This window comes from Merops nubicus, unplaced genomic scaffold, assembly GCF_000691845.1.
Source record: "Merops nubicus isolate BGI_N331 unplaced genomic scaffold, ASM69184v1 scaffold45558, whole genome shotgun sequence".
Taxonomy (NCBI): domain Eukaryota; kingdom Metazoa; phylum Chordata; class Aves; order Coraciiformes; family Meropidae; genus Merops; species Merops nubicus.
The window spans coordinates 9,194-26,395 of record NW_008624629.1 but is presented as its reverse complement, the minus strand read 5'-3'; the positions used below and the strand labels follow the sequence as shown (position 1 = coordinate 26,395).

At 46.4% G+C, this 17,202-nt stretch overlaps 2 protein-coding genes across 2 annotated transcripts; both read right to left on the bottom strand.

Moving 5' to 3' along the window:
- Window positions 1–1,030: 1,030 nt before the first annotated feature.
- On the bottom strand, window positions 1,031–6,065 carry LOC103777848 (keratin, type I cytoskeletal 15-like). The gene is made up of 8 exons (XM_008945410.1): window positions 5,523–6,065; window positions 4,760–4,842; window positions 3,655–3,811; window positions 3,020–3,181; window positions 2,752–2,877; window positions 2,413–2,633; window positions 1,599–1,624; window positions 1,031–1,110 (listed from the first exon to the last, which is right to left on the bottom strand). The coding sequence occupies exons 1-8, from the start codon at window positions 6,060–6,062 to the stop codon at window positions 1,031–1,033; spliced, it is 1,395 nt and encodes a 464-aa protein (XP_008943658.1). The 5' UTR covers window positions 6,063–6,065.
- A 5,061-nt stretch (window positions 6,066–11,126) lies between these two features.
- Window positions 11,127–16,017, bottom strand: LOC103777847 (keratin, type I cytoskeletal 19-like). The gene is made up of 8 exons (XM_008945409.1): window positions 15,571–16,017; window positions 14,012–14,094; window positions 13,526–13,682; window positions 13,101–13,262; window positions 12,823–12,948; window positions 12,487–12,707; window positions 11,653–11,681; window positions 11,127–11,158 (listed from the first exon to the last, which is right to left on the bottom strand). Exons 1-8 carry the CDS (start codon window positions 16,015–16,017, stop codon window positions 11,127–11,129), a joined length of 1,257 nt encoding a protein of 418 aa, XP_008943657.1.
- Window positions 16,018–17,202: the final 1,185 nt, after the last annotated feature.

Genomic DNA, 17,202 nt, shown 5'->3' with positions numbered 1-17,202 from the left:
GCTGGTGCCAGCAGTGTAGAGATGTTTGGCTTAAATGTCAGAAAATAGAAGACAGAAGAATAGTGGCTTTAAGGTGGATGACAGGAAAATAAAATACATAATTCTAGAAATGATGCCATTTTTGTAGGTACTGTTACGTGGATTGAAATACCCAGAGATGAATTTTCCAAACAGGTTTTGTTAGCAAAACACAACAGTTATGTGAATGTTTTATATGCTTCTGAAATTGGGATTTGCAACCTCTTACATCTTTATAAGCACCTCTCTTCACTTACACTAGAGCAGGTTTGCAGACTGACTTGCTGCTGCGGAGAGCCAGTACTGCCTGTGCTGGTGAGTTTCTTCCTTGTCCGTGGAAACCAAACTAGTGACAACAGCCTCTGCCCGGACAGTTTCCTTCACTTGGGCCTTGCCTAGAGCTCCCTCAGAATCTTATTTCTTTTTTTCATAGGTGTATTTTATTCATGCATGCATTGTAGTCATGTTGTGCACTTTGAATTCAGAACAAAGCACTTACAGATTTTTTGCATTATCTGTTCAGTGTTTTACTGATATTATCTCCCAGATTCCTGAGAGACTGTAACAGCCATTTATATCTGCCTGTTCATCATCATCGTTATTATTATTTTTATTGAAGTTATTATCGTTCTTGTTGCCGTTATCCCCTGAGCATCTCTGGGCTGGCTGCAGGAGGCTCTGTGGTGGGGAGGGTGTGTGCTCACGCGCACGGCAATGCCGTTCTGACGCCAAAACAACAGCGTTAGACGGGGTGTACTTGCACAAGCAGAAGAGAAACTTTATTATGTAGGTTTCTGTAAGGCAACTCTAGCTACAGACAGAAAAGGAGGTTGTCATTGCTGACCCATAGAGCCAAATGGTTGTGTGAAAAGAGGGAGCAAATTCAAGGGAAGACATGAAGCCGTTGCACACTCTCGGGTTACACTCTCGCGAGCTGCTCCTCCGAGCACGAGGCGCTGCGTGGGCTGCGCTGGTTCCGCACGGTGCCCGGTGCAGGCTCAGTACTGCCCCGTTAGAACCTTCTCTCGCGAGTAGAAGCAGATTTTCCGTCATCTTCTAGGCCTGAACGAGATCTTCCACTGCTCAGAATTGCTGTTGTAGGAGAGAAAAAAATTCAACTAGTGAAAGAGACTGCCCTGCTGACACACTGGGGAGCTGCGTGGTGGCCTGGCTTTAATGGGCTCCTTGGCATGGCAAAGGAGGGGCTGCCTCTGCCTCTCACCTTCTCTCCCTACTACTCCTCACTCAGTAAATTTTAAGAGTGCACATCACATGTCAGATTTGGATGTACCTTCTATGTTGTGTGAATCAGCAAAGGAGCTTAGGAACCTTTGGGAGATTCTGGTGTTTTAGAATCTCCTGAAGAGTTCATGCAATCACTTTGGCAAGCTGCTGTTTTCAAAAATGCACGTAAAATAACATAAAGCATTATATTTTTGTCTCTAAATGATGAGACATTCTCATTGCAGAGAGAATGTAATCTGTGTTAGTAAGAAGAAATCATAAGCAAAAGGATAGGTTTCTTTAATCCTATTTTCTCAATTCATTTTGGCTCCTCTTTAAATAAAAATTTTTCTTACCATCCTTAGGGATCACTCCTGACAGCCTGGAGGAAAAAAGAAACATTCGGTTAGTGGCTGTCACTGACTCTGTCCCCTGAAATCCATTTGGGAACCACTGTGTGTGGACAGCTGTGATTCCTCACGGCTGCTCTTGGGGGGTTGTTTCTCAGGTGTGGGGTTACTGGTGTGCTGTTAAGATTCTTCTGCTTTGAAGGCCATTCCCACGTACTTGATAGGAAATATGAGCAGCAGTCAGACCAGTTCTTCTTCCTACTGTACCACTATCTACTTCTCCCCTTGTCAAAATGTCATAGTCTAGAAACAATCCAGGAGCTGATTCCTCCTCAGAATTCAAAACTAATGTGTAGGTCAGGCATGAGAAATGCACACGAAAATGCAGATTTGACTGAAGTGAGCTCTGGTCTGTACCAGCTTCTTTTCCAGCTGGGAGTACTGGTGGGTGATGATGAATATCTTCACCTCTCTGCACAAATGTACAAAACCAAGGGCTAAAGAAATACTGCGAATGGGCTTTTATAGCTTACTTCAGGCTTAAGGCTACTACTGCAGTGCAACAAGAGGATTGTGTAAGACACACATATGGTGTCTGGTGTCAGTCAGAATGGCTGCATTTATATTTTCAAATTGACACCATTTATCTGGAGATTTAGCTTGAGTTATAGAAACGCCCGGGATTGTGCTGAGCATCTGCCAGTACTCAAAAGCAATGTGGGAATGTGGAGTCAGCTTTGGAGCCACAAATTACTGCTTTACAAGGTGTCATGTGATGAACCTTATCTACCCCTCGTGGGCTTTGTGGAGAGGAACGTACTGAGCGTCCTGGCCCTCCAGCAGCTGGCGGTACGTGGCGATCTCCTGCTCCAGGCGGGTCTTGATGTCCATGAGCATCCTGTACTCCTGGTTCTGGCGCTCCATGTCGCAGCGCAGCTCGGCCAGCTGCTCCTCCACGCTGGTGATGAGGGCCTGGATCTGGGCCAGCTGCGCGCAGTAGCGACCCTCCGTGTCCCGCAGGTTGGCTTCCAGCCCGGCTTTCTACAGTGGGATGGCCTCAGGACAGGTTAACGGGCACATTGTCCCATGGGGGGGAGGGACAGAGGCGGGGAGGGGGAGTGCACTCGTGGGGATTGTGAGGGGTGGGACAGCTCCTTACCATGCTGAGCTGCGACTGGAGCTCGATCTCCAGGCCCTGGACCGTGCGCCTCAGCTCGGTGATCTCCGACTTGCCAGTCTGTATCTCCTGTGTGTGGGTGGCTACTTCACGGTTCAGCTCATCAGTCTGGAAGAAAAAAACGGCTGTGAAATCACGTAGATATTGTATTAAAAAATTCCAGTTATATAGAAAGGGAGGGCCCGTCCCACCTGCTGGGGCAGTAACAAGGAGGCAAGGCAGCAGCGTGCTGTTGTGGGCCTGACTGTACCTGTGTGAAGAACCAGGCCTCGGCGTCCTTGCGGTTCTTCTCGGCCAGAGCTTCATACTGGGCCCTCATCTCAGAGAGAATTCTAGTCAGGTCGATGCCAGGAGCTGCATCCACTTCCACGTTGACTGTTCCACTGAGCTGGTTTGAGAACTCTTTCATTTCCTGCGTGGGCAGACAGCAGAGGACACAAAAAGGATGAGGCTCTCTCCCCTCATGTGCTTCTGCCGCCAGCAGTCCGTGCCGTGCCTCGCAATACTCTTGTTGTCAAGTATCATAGGTGGAACACACAGAAGAATGTTTATCAAATTTTGTCTCTCACCACACATGCTTTTCTGCTCCCTGTGGACTCACACACACCACACACATGTTACATGTGTTTCTTTTACTCAGCTTTCTATCTCAGTGACTTCTGCTTATAACTGTCAAACTGAAATTAATAGGTCTGAGCCATTTGGAACCAGAGAGATGCTTCTCAGGACAGACACACTTTGGACTCTTTTAATACTACACTTCTGTTCTTATTAAGCTGTAATGTTGTCAGTCTGGTTTTTCAGTTTGGATTTCCCCCTCCCCACCCAAGAGGCATAAATTCCAAAGGGAAGTGATTTCCTCTCTGCACTGTTATGGGCTCTCACCTCCTCGTGGTTCTTCTTGAGGTAGGCCAGCTCCTCCTTGAGTGTCTCAATCTGCATCTCCAGGTCAGCCGTGGCCAGGGTCAGCTCGTCCAGGACCCTGCGCAGGCCGTTGATGTCGGACTCCACGCTCTGGCGCAGGAACAACTCGTTCTCATATCTGCAGTTCAGAAAAGAAACAAGTGCTGGCGTGTGTACGAGTGTGTATTCTGCAGAGCCACAAAAGAGGGGCATTTTATATTCCATGTAGGAGAGGCAGTGGGCTACAAGTGAAAACATGTATTCAAATGAAATGCAAGGGGAGTAAAAAGGGATGGGTTCCTCCAACATCCAGCTGTGACATATGATTGTACATACATTGCCATCTGGTTTTATCCTTGGGGAGTACAAGACATGTCACTTTGCAGAATCTAATAATGACTATCAGCATCAACAGACAAGTTGCCACCCAGGACAGTCCGTTGGCAGTGTCCTCACAAATCTAGTGTGAAGGAAAGCCCAGACTGCCCAGTTCCGCCTAGGACACTAGAGGGGAAAAGAGAATCCTGCAAGTATGTCACTGCAAGAGAAATCAGTTGTGCAAGTGTCTTTATCATCTTTCCTGCAAGGTCTGATGTGCTGACGAGTGCAGGAGCTGGGAAAGCCCCACACTGCTCTTTGTCTTTCTTTCCTAGATTTCAGACTCTTTGGGAGAGAACTGCTGCAAACAAACAGTGAGCTCTTCACACCCCTCTGTTCCTTTGAAGTGAAAATCCCAACCTACTCCTGTCTTTTTTTCTCCTGCGATTGAGGCCAGTGAAAATAGTTAAGAGCATCACTAAAAGCCTAAGACTAAACTTTCTTGTGTAAGCAGCTCAGTGATCTTTATACATGACACATGTCCTGTCTGGCTGGCATTCTGAACTGATCCTTCATCACAGTGATTCTGTTTGCCAGGGGTCTTTCATCAGAAGGTACAAGGAAAAATATCTGTCCATAATACCAAAATGTATCCTTTGGTGACTGAAGAACTTTAGTTTCTGGATAAAAAGTAAAACTAAACTTCAGAAGACTGTTTTGGGGGAGAGAGACAAGGGAGAGTAGACAAACGTGCTCCAGGTAAACTTACTTCAGTCTGAAGTCATCTGCAGCCAGCCTGGCGTTGTCAATCTCCAGAACGACTCTGGAGTTGTCAATAGTAGCTGCAAGGATCTGGCAATTAAGAAACACAGAAGAGGGTTCCTGTGAATCGTGGGGAAATGCCACGGTGCTGAGCACGTGGCGGGTGCTGAGGGGCTGTGACCCACAGGGGGAGGCAGAACCCCAGCCCTGCTCTGGCGAGGCCGTTGGCTGCCGGCGATGCCGGGACCGCCCCAGCCACGCCAGCCGAGAGCCCTGCTCTGCACGGCACAGCTCCTGCACTCCCCCAGACACCAAGCTCTTTTCCACATTCCATATGCAAATCAAAGCGTGGAGATACCTTTGTGCAACACAAATTAGAAACATAATTAGAAAATATGTTTGTACAACACCTGATCTTATCTGCAGGTAGAATGATTTTTTCAGCTTTTGAGGCCTACCTGTCACATTCTTTCCTGTTTGATTACTGAATAAATATATTGATGATTCTAAACACATTTTGTCATGTTTTGCTAACTTTTAGTGCAATCATTTTAATTTAACAAACATCACATTTTTCGGATTACATATTTGGGGTTTAAATTGAGAGACAGCTACTCTTTTCTGCTAGAATGCTCATAGACACATTATATTTGGGGTTGGGGAATCCAATGTTTATTTAAAAATTATTTTAGCTTGGTTTAAAGGAATGGAATATGCAGCTCCACAATTCTAATGCATTCTTAGAACTTCTCCACATATTAATATCGTACCTTGTCTTGGAGATCTTCAATGGTCTTGTGATAGTGACTGTAGTCCCGGGCTGGGCTGGTGGGAGCTTGCTTCTGATACCAGTCTCGGATTTTAACTTCTAAATCAGAATTTGCCTCTTCCAGGGCTCGTACCTTGTTCAGGTACGAAGCCAGACGGTCATTCAGGTTCTGCATAGTTATCTTTTCGTTTCCGGAGAGAAGGCCGTCACCGCCACCAAAGCCCCCACCAAGCTCAAAGCCCCCACCAAAGCCAGCCCCTCCACCGAAGCCACAGGCTGCACCACCTCCAAAGCCACTGTAGCCTCCTCCATAACCACCACCAAACCCAGAAGAGAAGCCACCACCATATCCACCTCCTGCGGAGGAGACATACCTAGCTGAAGAGATGGAGACACCCCTGCCACCAGACCCTCCATGTATGCTTGGAGCTCTGCAGGTGCCTCCTATGCGGACGGAGGAAAGGCGAGAGCTGCTGCTTCCACCACCCCCAAAGCCACCCCCGTAGGTGGAAGAAGAGCTCTGCAGGAAGGAAGTAGCCATGGCAGCAGCACAAGAAGGTGCGAAGGTCAGTTATTGGTGGGGAAGAAGAAGGTATGTGCCTGCGCTGACCTGGAGCTCCTTTTATATCCTCAAGATAGGGTGTTGGGAGACAAACCCTCCCTCCAAAATTTCTCCTCCCTAGAGGTGAGGCCAATTATGATGACATCCCGCACAAAGAGAGCTGCCTGCACATCTCAGGGGCTAGGGCTGGGGTTTCTCTTAATTAAACAAAAGGGATGATTCAGATGAGTGTTTTTTCTTCAGGCTATAGTTCTGAAACTAGGAGTTTACTTCTCTGACATTTAAGAATGGAAATCCAAAGTTAGTTCAACCACACCCACTTACCCATTTACAGCAGTCACTCTGGCTGTTTGAAGAAAATCAACTTTTTCTATAGTGAAGTTTAAGTAAAATTCTCCTTTCATTGAAGAATGTACAGTCATCAATTCATCTCACCACTATTTCTTCTTTACTATCCATATTTTTTCCCATTAAAAACTTGGAATTAAATTTGATCTCTTCTTAGTCCTGTTCTTTGCTTGGAACTAATATTACATTTTGGATACTGAATTTTAAGTACAAAAATCATAGCCTTGCATGAGGAACAGTTAGCACCCATTGATGTGCAAGGAAGAGTGGGCACAGTTAGTTTACTAACGCTTGTGAAAAAGTCATGACGGGTAATAGAAGATTGAAGTAATTCAGTTAGAAGAAGAAACGTGGGAGGACCAAGTTCCTGTTTCTTTTGGAAAACAAACAAGCTGGCTTTGAGATGAAACAGTTCAGATCACAGTAATGTGTGTTTAATGCCAATATGCACTGTGAAATGAAGAAATTATTGAAGAAAAGATCTGAGAAGCACTTAAAAGAGTCATCTTAATCTTTCATCTGAAGTGGGCCCCTGAAACGCTGTCTGGTTCAGCTCTGCTGACCTGCTGGTGGCATTTGGGCAGTTCCTCAGTAACTCAGCCTGGCAGCTCTGTGCCGTCCTGCTGAGTGGGAGAGAAATACCTGGGAGACTTACCAGGGAGTATTAACTGCTTGTTTACCCTGCTGGGGTGGGTCACTAGGGCTACCGTGTGTGAGGAGTGTGGCAATAGCCTGGGGTTTGGAGACAGCCCCATCCTCTTTGCACAACCAGGTGACAGTCTTCAGACAAAAGGCACAAGCTGGGGTTGAACGAGTAGGGGTATGATGAGGCAAAATCTTGGTACTGAGGTGTGTGATGGTTTAAGGGAACTGGGGGTTGAGAGGAGGGAGAAAAGCAGGGACAAGATGAACATGGGAGGAACTTTCTCTGGTCACTAGTTCAGAACCACCAAAATTATTTTAAAATAGAAATTTGAAATAAAGAAGAAAAAAGATTGCTAACAAATAATAAGGAGAGTGTTGGTTTTAACCCAGTTTTTGACAGTACCTGTCAACAGAAAATGAACTCTAGAATTCAGGATAAGTGATTTCAGATAAACTGAGTCTCATACCAGCTCTTGGAATAAACTGAGGGCTTTGCTGAAATTTACAGTTGACTTTAATGCAGCCTGAGGGAAATGTGAAGGCCCTTTGCTAGAAAAGGTGTCCTTGGGAGGAAAGCAACAGCGAAACCGTAGCTGTGAGCTGTGTCTTGACGCCTGGTTCTGGGCCTGTCCACCCCTCCAGCTGCTCAGCAGGGACAGGGTGTTGCTGGGCTGTGGAAACATGTTTCAGACTGAACCTGGAGCTTTGCCACAGTGGTGCAGTTTCGCTCCAGGGCAGATTAATGGTTCTGCCTAGCTTGCCAGATCTGTGTATCTGCAAGAGTTAGTATCTCAGGAAACAAGTTCAGACAAGCTCTCCTAAAGAGAAAAACGTTTCTTTAAGACCCCTGTTAATGTAAATATCTGGAGGTGTACATGCTGCTAGGATCTGTTTAACAGATCCCACAACATCAAACTCCATTTAAGAAAAAAAAAAAAAAAAAAAGGCAAAACACTTCTAGAAAACACCATAAAATTTAACAGGAAACTCTGGGGAATTTTCATTCAGACTTCTTTCAGCTAGTCTTTATAACTTCTTTGGAAGCTGGCTGGTGAAATACACTTCGGTGCTTTTTTAAGTGCCCTGTGTGTTATTCCAGCTTGTTATCAGGTGAACACTTACAAAAATGAGACAGCAGATATAAAGCTGTTTCTTTCTTGTACTATATTTATCAATGGGAAAAATAAACAAAGATATTAAGCACCCAATACAGATTATGGCGTAGATCATAGTTCTGAAAACCACAGTGGTGGGGATTCTCTGGCTTTCTCAGTTTTCTCTAAACCATGAAACTCATCCCTGGGGTGTGTCCCCTGATCTTGCAGCACTTGCAGACCTGGGGCTTGTCCCTGCCCTCCTCACCTTTGATATTTATCCTTTTGTATGAAACAACTACAAGAAATTGTCAGTAGTATTTTCAAACCAAAGGATAGTCTGAGGAAATGTGCCTCAGTGAAGCCCTGTGAGGTGGAGGTGGCTGCTTATGAGCGGTTTCTTTGCAGCTTGCCTCAGTTGCTGTGCTGCACAGGTACTTCCCCAAGAGAAAACCCTTCACCTTTCAGAGCTTTCTTAGGAACGTCAGCTCTTCTGGGGAAAGAGAAGTGGGAAGTGTGGCTGGACCCCCACGTGGAGAGCAGCCTGCTGGCAAAGGCTCCCGTGGGAGCAGGGTGTGCTGGCTCACCCGTGGATTTAGTTCTATAGCTTCTGGTGGTTTCTGAGTCTCCCGGTTGAAGACTTCTGTAACAAAAGCTACACATGTTGTAGCATTTTACAATAGACTATGTAAGGCAAAGAAAACTTAGATACTATTTGGTATTTACATTAATAAAAGTTTAGAAATCAAAAGGGTTTTGATTAATCTAATTTCATATCTGAATTTGAACAAGTAGGTGAAAGTCATCTGTAGCTCAGTTCTAGACCTAGTTATAATTCTAGACACAGTCATATTCTTTTCAGTTGTTATTTCTTCATTTTAGCTACGTTCTATCTACCACTAAAAAAAAGAATCTGTTCAGTTTCTTTGAATTCATGAGGTTTGGAATGTTTCCAGATTCATAACCCCCGAGGACTTTAAAGGAACATCTCTGGTGGGTGCTGCCTCTGTTCTGGCAGAGAGCTGTGTTGTTCTGTTCCTTTTCTGCAGCTGGAATGTGAACTTCAATCTACAAAATTTTCTGCTTAGAGTCTATACAAGGAAATTGAAGCTGATCACCTGCTGAAGGGGAAAAAAACCAAAAAGCTATTTCAAGCTTATGCCTTTATTCTGTCCTCACTGTCTTCACTCCGAGATTTCTTAGCCGATGGTCTGACACACAGTTTGTCCTTCGCATGGGGCTCACCCTGTGCTTGTGGTGCCTGAGCTCCTTGCTTTGTTGTGCTCCCACAGCGCATTCCTGGAAGACATTCCCTGACATGTCTGTGCTGGGCACTCTTTTATTACTTTTGTTACAGGATTAACGGAGTTGACACATTTTAGCCTCTCCTTGCAGGAGGACAGAGTCCCATTCAAGATGCAGCTTGTTTATCATCTGTCTTTGCTGATTAAACCATCACTCAGACTTCACATACCTTCAGAAAACACTTTTTTTTCCTGAATCACACTGTAAAATCATAGCCTCTGAGTGATTTATATTAACCATTTCACCAGAAATCCTTCATTACCCTACAAATAGGGCACAAAACCAATAGAATTATAAACTAAAATTAAAATTAAGCTATAAACCCAAGAATTCTAATCTTTTCAAGATTCTTTCAAGTCTCCAGACTTTGACTTCCAGTGAAGCCACTGCCTAATGCTATCGTTGGGATTGTCCATGTCAGTACTGGACAACTGATGTCGACAGGTCACCCAAGTCACGGCTGAACCAGACCTGAGCTCCAGTGCCACTCAGCTGAAGAGGACTGCCCAGCCTTGACAGAGCTGCTCTGGAGCTTTGGGGTTCTCTGTGCCCATTAGTCTGTTATGAACATCTGTTTATGAACAAGGATGGAATAATTATTCCCTCACAAGTCCAAAGAGAGAAGAGAGGCTGTGAGATGGTCCAGTCTGGGGCAGTGCAGTATTGGGGTGCTTTCAGTCTGGGCATGCTGGTGGCCCCAGCTGACGAGCTGCCCACGTGCCTCTTTTGGTGGTGGGGGTGGCAATGTGGCACTCGGGCTAGAGCCAGGATTTTCTTTTGCACAAACCCTGAACAGTTTCTGTCATGGTTTAGGGTCAGGGCTGCCCCCAGACCCTTCCTTGGCTGTAAGCTTGCAGGGGGATGGCTGGTGAGGAAGTCACTAATTTCTGGGGGCCTGAAGTAAAAGTGATTACATCTGGAATGTCAGCTAGTGTAATATCCTTTCAATGGCATGAGAAGGAAGGTGGCTAAAATTAGTGCTAAAGGTCTGTTACCTCTGGATGAACTGGGAAAGCAGTGAAGAAATCTCGTAACTGTTTCTCACTCTTTGTTTCTGTAGGAGTTATCTTCAAGCCATTTTAACATCTTTACAATTCACCCTCCCAAAATGTCTCCCAGCTCTTGTTTCTTACCAGAATCACTTAATACCTCACTGCTGCTGCTCTTCAGAGTGCCCAGCAGTTGTAGTTAGCAGCATAACTCACTCCTGTGCTCCCCACTCTGAGGGGCTGAGGATGTTCTGCCTCCATAGTCAGAGCTCCTGCCAGCAAGAGGAGCCTGAAGCAATCAGAGCTGGGGCATAAGCCACCCACAGGCACTGTGAGCAGAACCCTGTCGGGGAGGCTGGCTGGCTATTTCCTGCCTGCCTGAAGTCAAACTTCAGGAAAAATATCACAATAATCCAAAAGAAGCTAAGACTGCAAGAAGATCATCTTTATTAGAGCAGATAGAGCAATTCAGTACATGGATGAAATAATTGTGAAGCCAACCCAATTCACAAGTGAATCTACCTAAAATTTATGTGGCCAAGAATTTTCTGTGCTTTAAGATAGTCATTTCTAGCAGCTCAGAGCGATTCCTCTCCGTTGCAGTTCCTGTGTGCTGTCTGCTTTTCCTCGTTTGGAAGATGACATCTGGAGGACTCTCAGTACTATTTCCCATCTGCCACCTTGTCTGTCTTGTCTACAGCAATGTGGAGAGAAAGAGCAGCAGTTACTGGAGGATAACACACATGAGGCCACTCTGCAATGGGCACTGAGCTGAGATCACATCTTGTCTCTCAGTCCCTGCTCTCAGAACTTTTCTTCTTCACAGCACTGGTTTGGATCATAGATCACTTTTACAGTGCAGCTGACCTTTAAAAGCTCAAGGCAGATTTTACTTGCGTGTTTGTACAATTCCCCTAATCTGGCCAGGCTTCAATTTCTTGTATCCTTTCATCTGGGGGAATAATGAAGCATTTTGTGCTTTACTTAGCCTTTAGTGGAGCGTAGTCTGAGATGTTTGTCAGATGCCTAACGTCTTTTAATAGCTGAAATTTGTTAAATTCTAGACCGAGCCATAATCTGTTACTGATTAGATTTTTTTGTGTGACACAAAGCAGTGCAGTCTCTTTCCTGTGAGAAAACAAGACGCCTTTGACTGCTAAGGTTTTCCTGAAGAGGAGGAATTCTTACCGGCAGTTGCAGGAGGGGAGCCAAACATCCTGTAAAACAAAAGGGGACGGTTGGTACAAGGGGTAACGTAACGAATGCTGTGTGAGAGGAGGATGTATGAAAGCAAATTCTCAACCAGTCAGGTACATTTTGTACATAGAAAAGAGACTTGCTCTTCATCTCCTTGCTCTCCATCTCAGCTCAGGAGAGGGAATACTTTTAGGAAATAGATCTTTTAAACAACTGCAGTGGGAAAAGACAGTTATGGGAAAGAAGCGATAGAGGATATCAAAACCTTTCAACTCCTACCCCACATTTTTGTTCCAGGCCATGTGATATTTTCCTCCTTGAGACTCTCTGTGAAACGCCAGAGAGCCGTGCTCCCGGGGAGGGGTCTGCTCAAGGGCTGGCTGCAAACAGCCTGCCTGCCCTCCCTACCCTTCCCAGTCCTCCCTTCTACACCGATTCCACTTAGCTGGTGACAGGACGTTTATGGAATTTGGTGTCAGTCCTTATGTTCTGTAGATGCTACTAACTGTAGCTGTTACTAGGGGCACCATGTTTCCTGGCTGTCGGGAGGCTAACGATTCGTTATCACTTGAACTGCTAGTTGTGTTTAATCTTGGACTGCTTGCTGGTTTACCACTTTATTTAGAAACTTGCTTAGTGTAAAGGAGAATTGTAACATTTCTGGCTCCATCATGGCCCAGAAAAATGAATTTGTTAAAAATTTTAGAACCTTGGGACTATTTGGAGTTGCATTTACTGCTGTGCTCTGGCAAATGAGCACCGTGGCAAGGTCAAACTTTATGAGGCTAAGCAAGAAGGTCTTTTGCAGCGAGCAGAGTTCCTTACTGGGACTCCTGGCCTTCCAGGAGCTGTCGGTAAGTAGCGATCTCTTGCTCCAGTTGAGTCTTGATGTCCATGAGGATCTTGTATTCGCCGTTCTGGCGCTCCATGTCAGTGCGGAGCTCCGCCAGCTGCGCCTCGAGGACGTTGATCTGGGCCTGGAACCGCTCCAGCCGGGCACTGTACCGCTCCTCCGTGTCTGCCAGCATGCCCTCCAGCCCCGCTTTCTGTGGGCACAGGGGTCAGGGGAACCACAACAAGGCCGCTGCCGGGTGCACGGCTCCTCGAGGGGAGGGGGAGACGCACCCGGCGCGGGGGCACGCGGTGCAGGTTCTAACGTACCATGGAGAGCTGGGACTGGAGCTCTATTTCCAGCCCCTGGAGGCTGCGTCTCAGGTCGGTGACTTCGGTCCTGCTGCTCTGCAGTTGCTCGGTGTTGACAGCGACTTCACGGTTCAGCTCTTCCGTCTGAAAAGGGGAGAATATTGTCTGAGAAGTACGGGGCCTCAAAGCAGAGGTCGTAAGGCTTTCAGAGCAGTTTTCTCTGTGTTTTAATAACAATTTTGTTTCTTTCATGGATTTTTTTGGTTAGAGTTTGTGTAACATGGAGTTTTTCCTACCTTGTTGTGGAACCAGGCCTCGACATCCTTCCTGTTCTTCTCAGCTATGTGTTCATACTGGTCTCTCATATCAGCCAGGATCTTGGAGAGGTCAGTGCCTGGAGCAGAGTCCAGTTGAACGTTGACTTGGCCAGTGACTTGTCCTCCCAGGGCACTCATTTCCTATGTGGGCAGGGCAGAGCAAGACAGAAGAGGGTATGATCATAAACCAAAAACATTTATGAACCCTCTGTTCTTTCTTTGAGGGCTGAGGTCTGACTGGCTCCCCTTAAATACTCTCAGGAGAATCTTCAGTCTCCCAGTCTACACAGAAATCTTTTCCTCACTGTTGGAGAGCCCTGGGCAATCCTGAGGGACTCCACAATTCCACACGCTGTTTTTCTCCTGTCACTTTCAAGCATGTTTCTTGTTTGTTTTTTTTTTACCTCCTCGTGGATCTTCTTGAGGTAGGCCAGCTCCTCCTTCAGGTTCTCGATCTGCATCTCCAGGTCAGCCCTGGCCAGGGTCAGCTCGTCCAGGACCCTGCGCAGGCCGTTGATGTCGCCCTCCACGCCCTGGCGCAGGTTCTGCTCCGCTTCAAACCTTACAGCAGTGAAACAAACCCCGCGAGCTCACTGACCAGGCCAGCCCACCATCATTCCCTAGGAACGTGCCTGGGTCTGCAGGATTTCTGCAGCAGCAAATGTTGTCCAACATTAAACCTTTCTCCACATATTTTGCAGGCTAGAACATTTTCTGTGCTGCAGATGGTGCTTTGAGCGAGTGCGTAAAGGGCCAAACAGCAGCGACAGGCTCAGACTAGTGCTCTGCAGGGATTTTATGGGCATTCCTTTCTTTTTGCACAGCCACTGCCCTTTGGCTCAGCAGGGAGCTTCGCCTGCTCAAGAGACCTTTTTCCTTTCAGAACTTACTTGGTTTTGAAGTCGTCAGCAGCTAGCCTGGCATTGTCAATCAGCAAGACAATCTTCGAGTTGTCGGTGGTGGCATTGAGGATCTACAAACAAGGAGAGTTCATTGCTGAGGCTGAAACAAATCTGTTACCTTCTTCCTTGATCTGAAGATAAAGAGTTAAGATTCTATTTCCTCTGTAGCTACACCAAGTAAAAGTGTATTTTATCTGGTCTCAGCAGGGAGGTATCAATGATCTATAGCAGACGTATGGCACAGATTTATCACTGTCCTTTTGGCACCACTGTCAGTTATGGATGTACCCTCTGACCCGGGTCTGGCATGTCAGGTGCCTGGTGGTAGAAGTGCTGCAGTGACAGAACTATGTGCTCTCCTGGAGGGAGGGGTCTTTGCTGAGCCAGGGGGTGGGTGATGTTTTAGAACTGAGGCAAGGAACCTATTTCCTGGTAGGATGCAAAGGAAGCAAAGTCTGCAGCCCCCTCTTGGCAGAATTTGTTCTCATTATCCATTTTTTTAACAGTGGGACGTGACTATGAGGTCTGTTGGACTGTAAAATGCATGAGATGTTTGTGTTTTGGAAATAATTCAGGTTCATATTGCACTTGTACAGTCTTTGAACACATTTTTCTTTCTTAGAATATCCAAGACAGTACTTATTGATTCTTCTAATGCATCAGGAAAACCTCTAAAGGAAATTTGTTTATTTAGAAGTAAACGCTGCTAATTTTGACCTAGAAAGCATGTCTTTTTTGTCTGTCACTTTTAAAACTCAACAAGTCATCCAAAAACAGACCAGCTGGAACAGCATTTTATTTCCCTGAACTAAGGGGAGCTTTACCAGAGCTCAGTCTTTGAAATCAGTAGAACAGGGATGGGTTGAAGCAGGGATGAAGCACAGTGTGGGGGAGCAGTCATGAACTTCAAGCTGAACTGTGAAAACGAAACCTCAAGTTTTCTTTCATTTCTTTACATAGTTTGATCAGCGGCTGCCTGTGTTTCCTGGGTGTGTGTCATCTCAGTGTGATCTGTTATCAGGAACCCATGGGCTGTTGGGGCAAATCCTGCATTTATATACTGGGCTGATTACTTCGTGTCTTCTGCTTCATTTTTCCCTAAGCCAAATGTTTCAGCAAATGTTTCTTATTTCTATTCCAAGCTTAAGTAAGTGAAATGTGAAAGAAAAATAAATATGTGGTGATGAAATCTTGCTGTGCTGTCTTCATGTTTACAAAGTTGTCCTTTACCAAACCATGTGTATGTGGATGTATAGACAGAGGCATTGTTAAAAGCAAACATTATCAGAGGATTAGGTACTAAGGCACCTCAAACTGACTGTTTTGTATAATCCCTTAGGCAACATTTTAAAAAGTAGATCATTCCATATGGGTAATTTGCTTCATCCACCTTGCTCAACCACTGCACATTCATTTCATCTTCCTCTCCTTTTCATAAATTGCAATGCCTTCTGGGTGTTTCCCTAGCAAAGCTTTTCACTTTGGGTTCTTATACGTCCTTCTTAAGTACAAACCTAAGGTGATTTCTAATAAATATTGCCACCTACCTTCTCTCGAAGGTCTTCCACAGTCTCGTAATAAGCACTGTAGTCCCGAGCTGGGCCTGGTCCTTGCTTTTGGTACCAGTTCTGGATTTTAGTTTCAAGATCAGAGTTCTGCCTTTCCAGTACATGCACTTTGTCCAGGTAGGAGGCAAGGCGCTCGTTCAGGTTTTGCATAGTCACCTTCTCGTTTCCTGAGAGGAGACCATCACCACCACCCAGCCCACCACCATAACTGCCACTAAAGCTGCTGCTGAAGCTGCCCCCATAGCCACCACCCAGGCCGCTTCCTAGGCCAGAAGAGACAAATCTGGCAGAAGAGACTGACACACCCCTGCCTCCAGATCCCCCATGGATGCTTGGAGCCCTGAAGGAGCCTCTCCCAAAGCGGACCGAGGATCCACCAGCTCCCCCTGAAACAGAAGTAGTTTGCCCGAAGCTGTAGCTGGCCATGGTAAGAAGCACCAAGGACCTAATGCAAGGTGCAGCTCCCACAGTTTGTGGTCCTGTGGCAGGAGTGTGTGCTCCGTTCCCCCACCCCATCTCTTATAGGCCTGGGACAATGGGAGTTGTCTCCAGAATGTGTTATCTGAGACCCGTGGAATTTATCAGCCTAAAGCCTTCTGCCAACACGGCAGTTCCTCCTATTGGTCAGTGGTTCTGAAGTGGGCTGTTTCTTCCCCAGATACCTTCAGGCACAGGAGCTGATTCTGAACCCCCACCTCCGCCCCCTCCCCCATTGCATCCCGAAGCCAAAGGTGGGATTCAGAGGAGGCTGAATGCTGAGGGGAGCATTCAGAAATCTAGTTACAGTTTACCTCGGTGGAAACAAAGGGGCAGGGAGTGCCCAGCCCTGCTGCAGCCAGCGCTGCGCCCACAGCGAGGCCACGCAGCCACCTCCTGCACGTAACCTCGGGAAGGACCTTTCATAGAGAGGGATGGGGTTATCTTGAAGTATCCTGAAGTTACAAGAATCCTTTCAAGAAACTGTAGTTCTATTTGTAGCAAACAAAGATTAAACTTCCCTGAGTACCTGGGGAGTGAGCAACAACAGAAACAAGTGCCTGATTATATTTTTAGTCCTTTTATTGCTAATGAAAGGGAGAAACAAACCGAAAAAAAACATAATCCCTTAGACTTCTGGTCTTTGAGAGTCATGAAAAAGTTATTTGTAAAATGTAAATTCCTCTGTTGTCTGAGATGAATCTTCGAAAGCAATGCTGCTTCTGTTAGTGCAAAGCTCGTCCCTGAGCATCCCTCATGTGCCAGTGGACACTCGCATCTTTTCTTCCATTCACTTTCTCTCCCTGGCCACCTCTCAGGGCTGCCAAACCCCCAGGACTCCCTGGGAGAGCTGCTTTAAGGAGAGAGGGGCTGAGCTGCCTACCAGGCCTCACAGCTTCCCGGGCTCAGCCAGGCCTGGGCAGAGATCCTGCCACCTACAAGAGCTTCCACTGAACAGAGCCCTGGGGCGCAGGGTGCAGGCTGTGGTGCGTCAAGGAGAAATCCATTGCACACCCAAAGAAAGAATTAAAGGTAACCCAAAGGAAACTCATGTTCTGTGTGAGGGCCTGGCCAGCCTTTCATTGCATCAGAAATGCATCCGCTGTGTTGGACCCCACATTAGTGCTGTGCTTA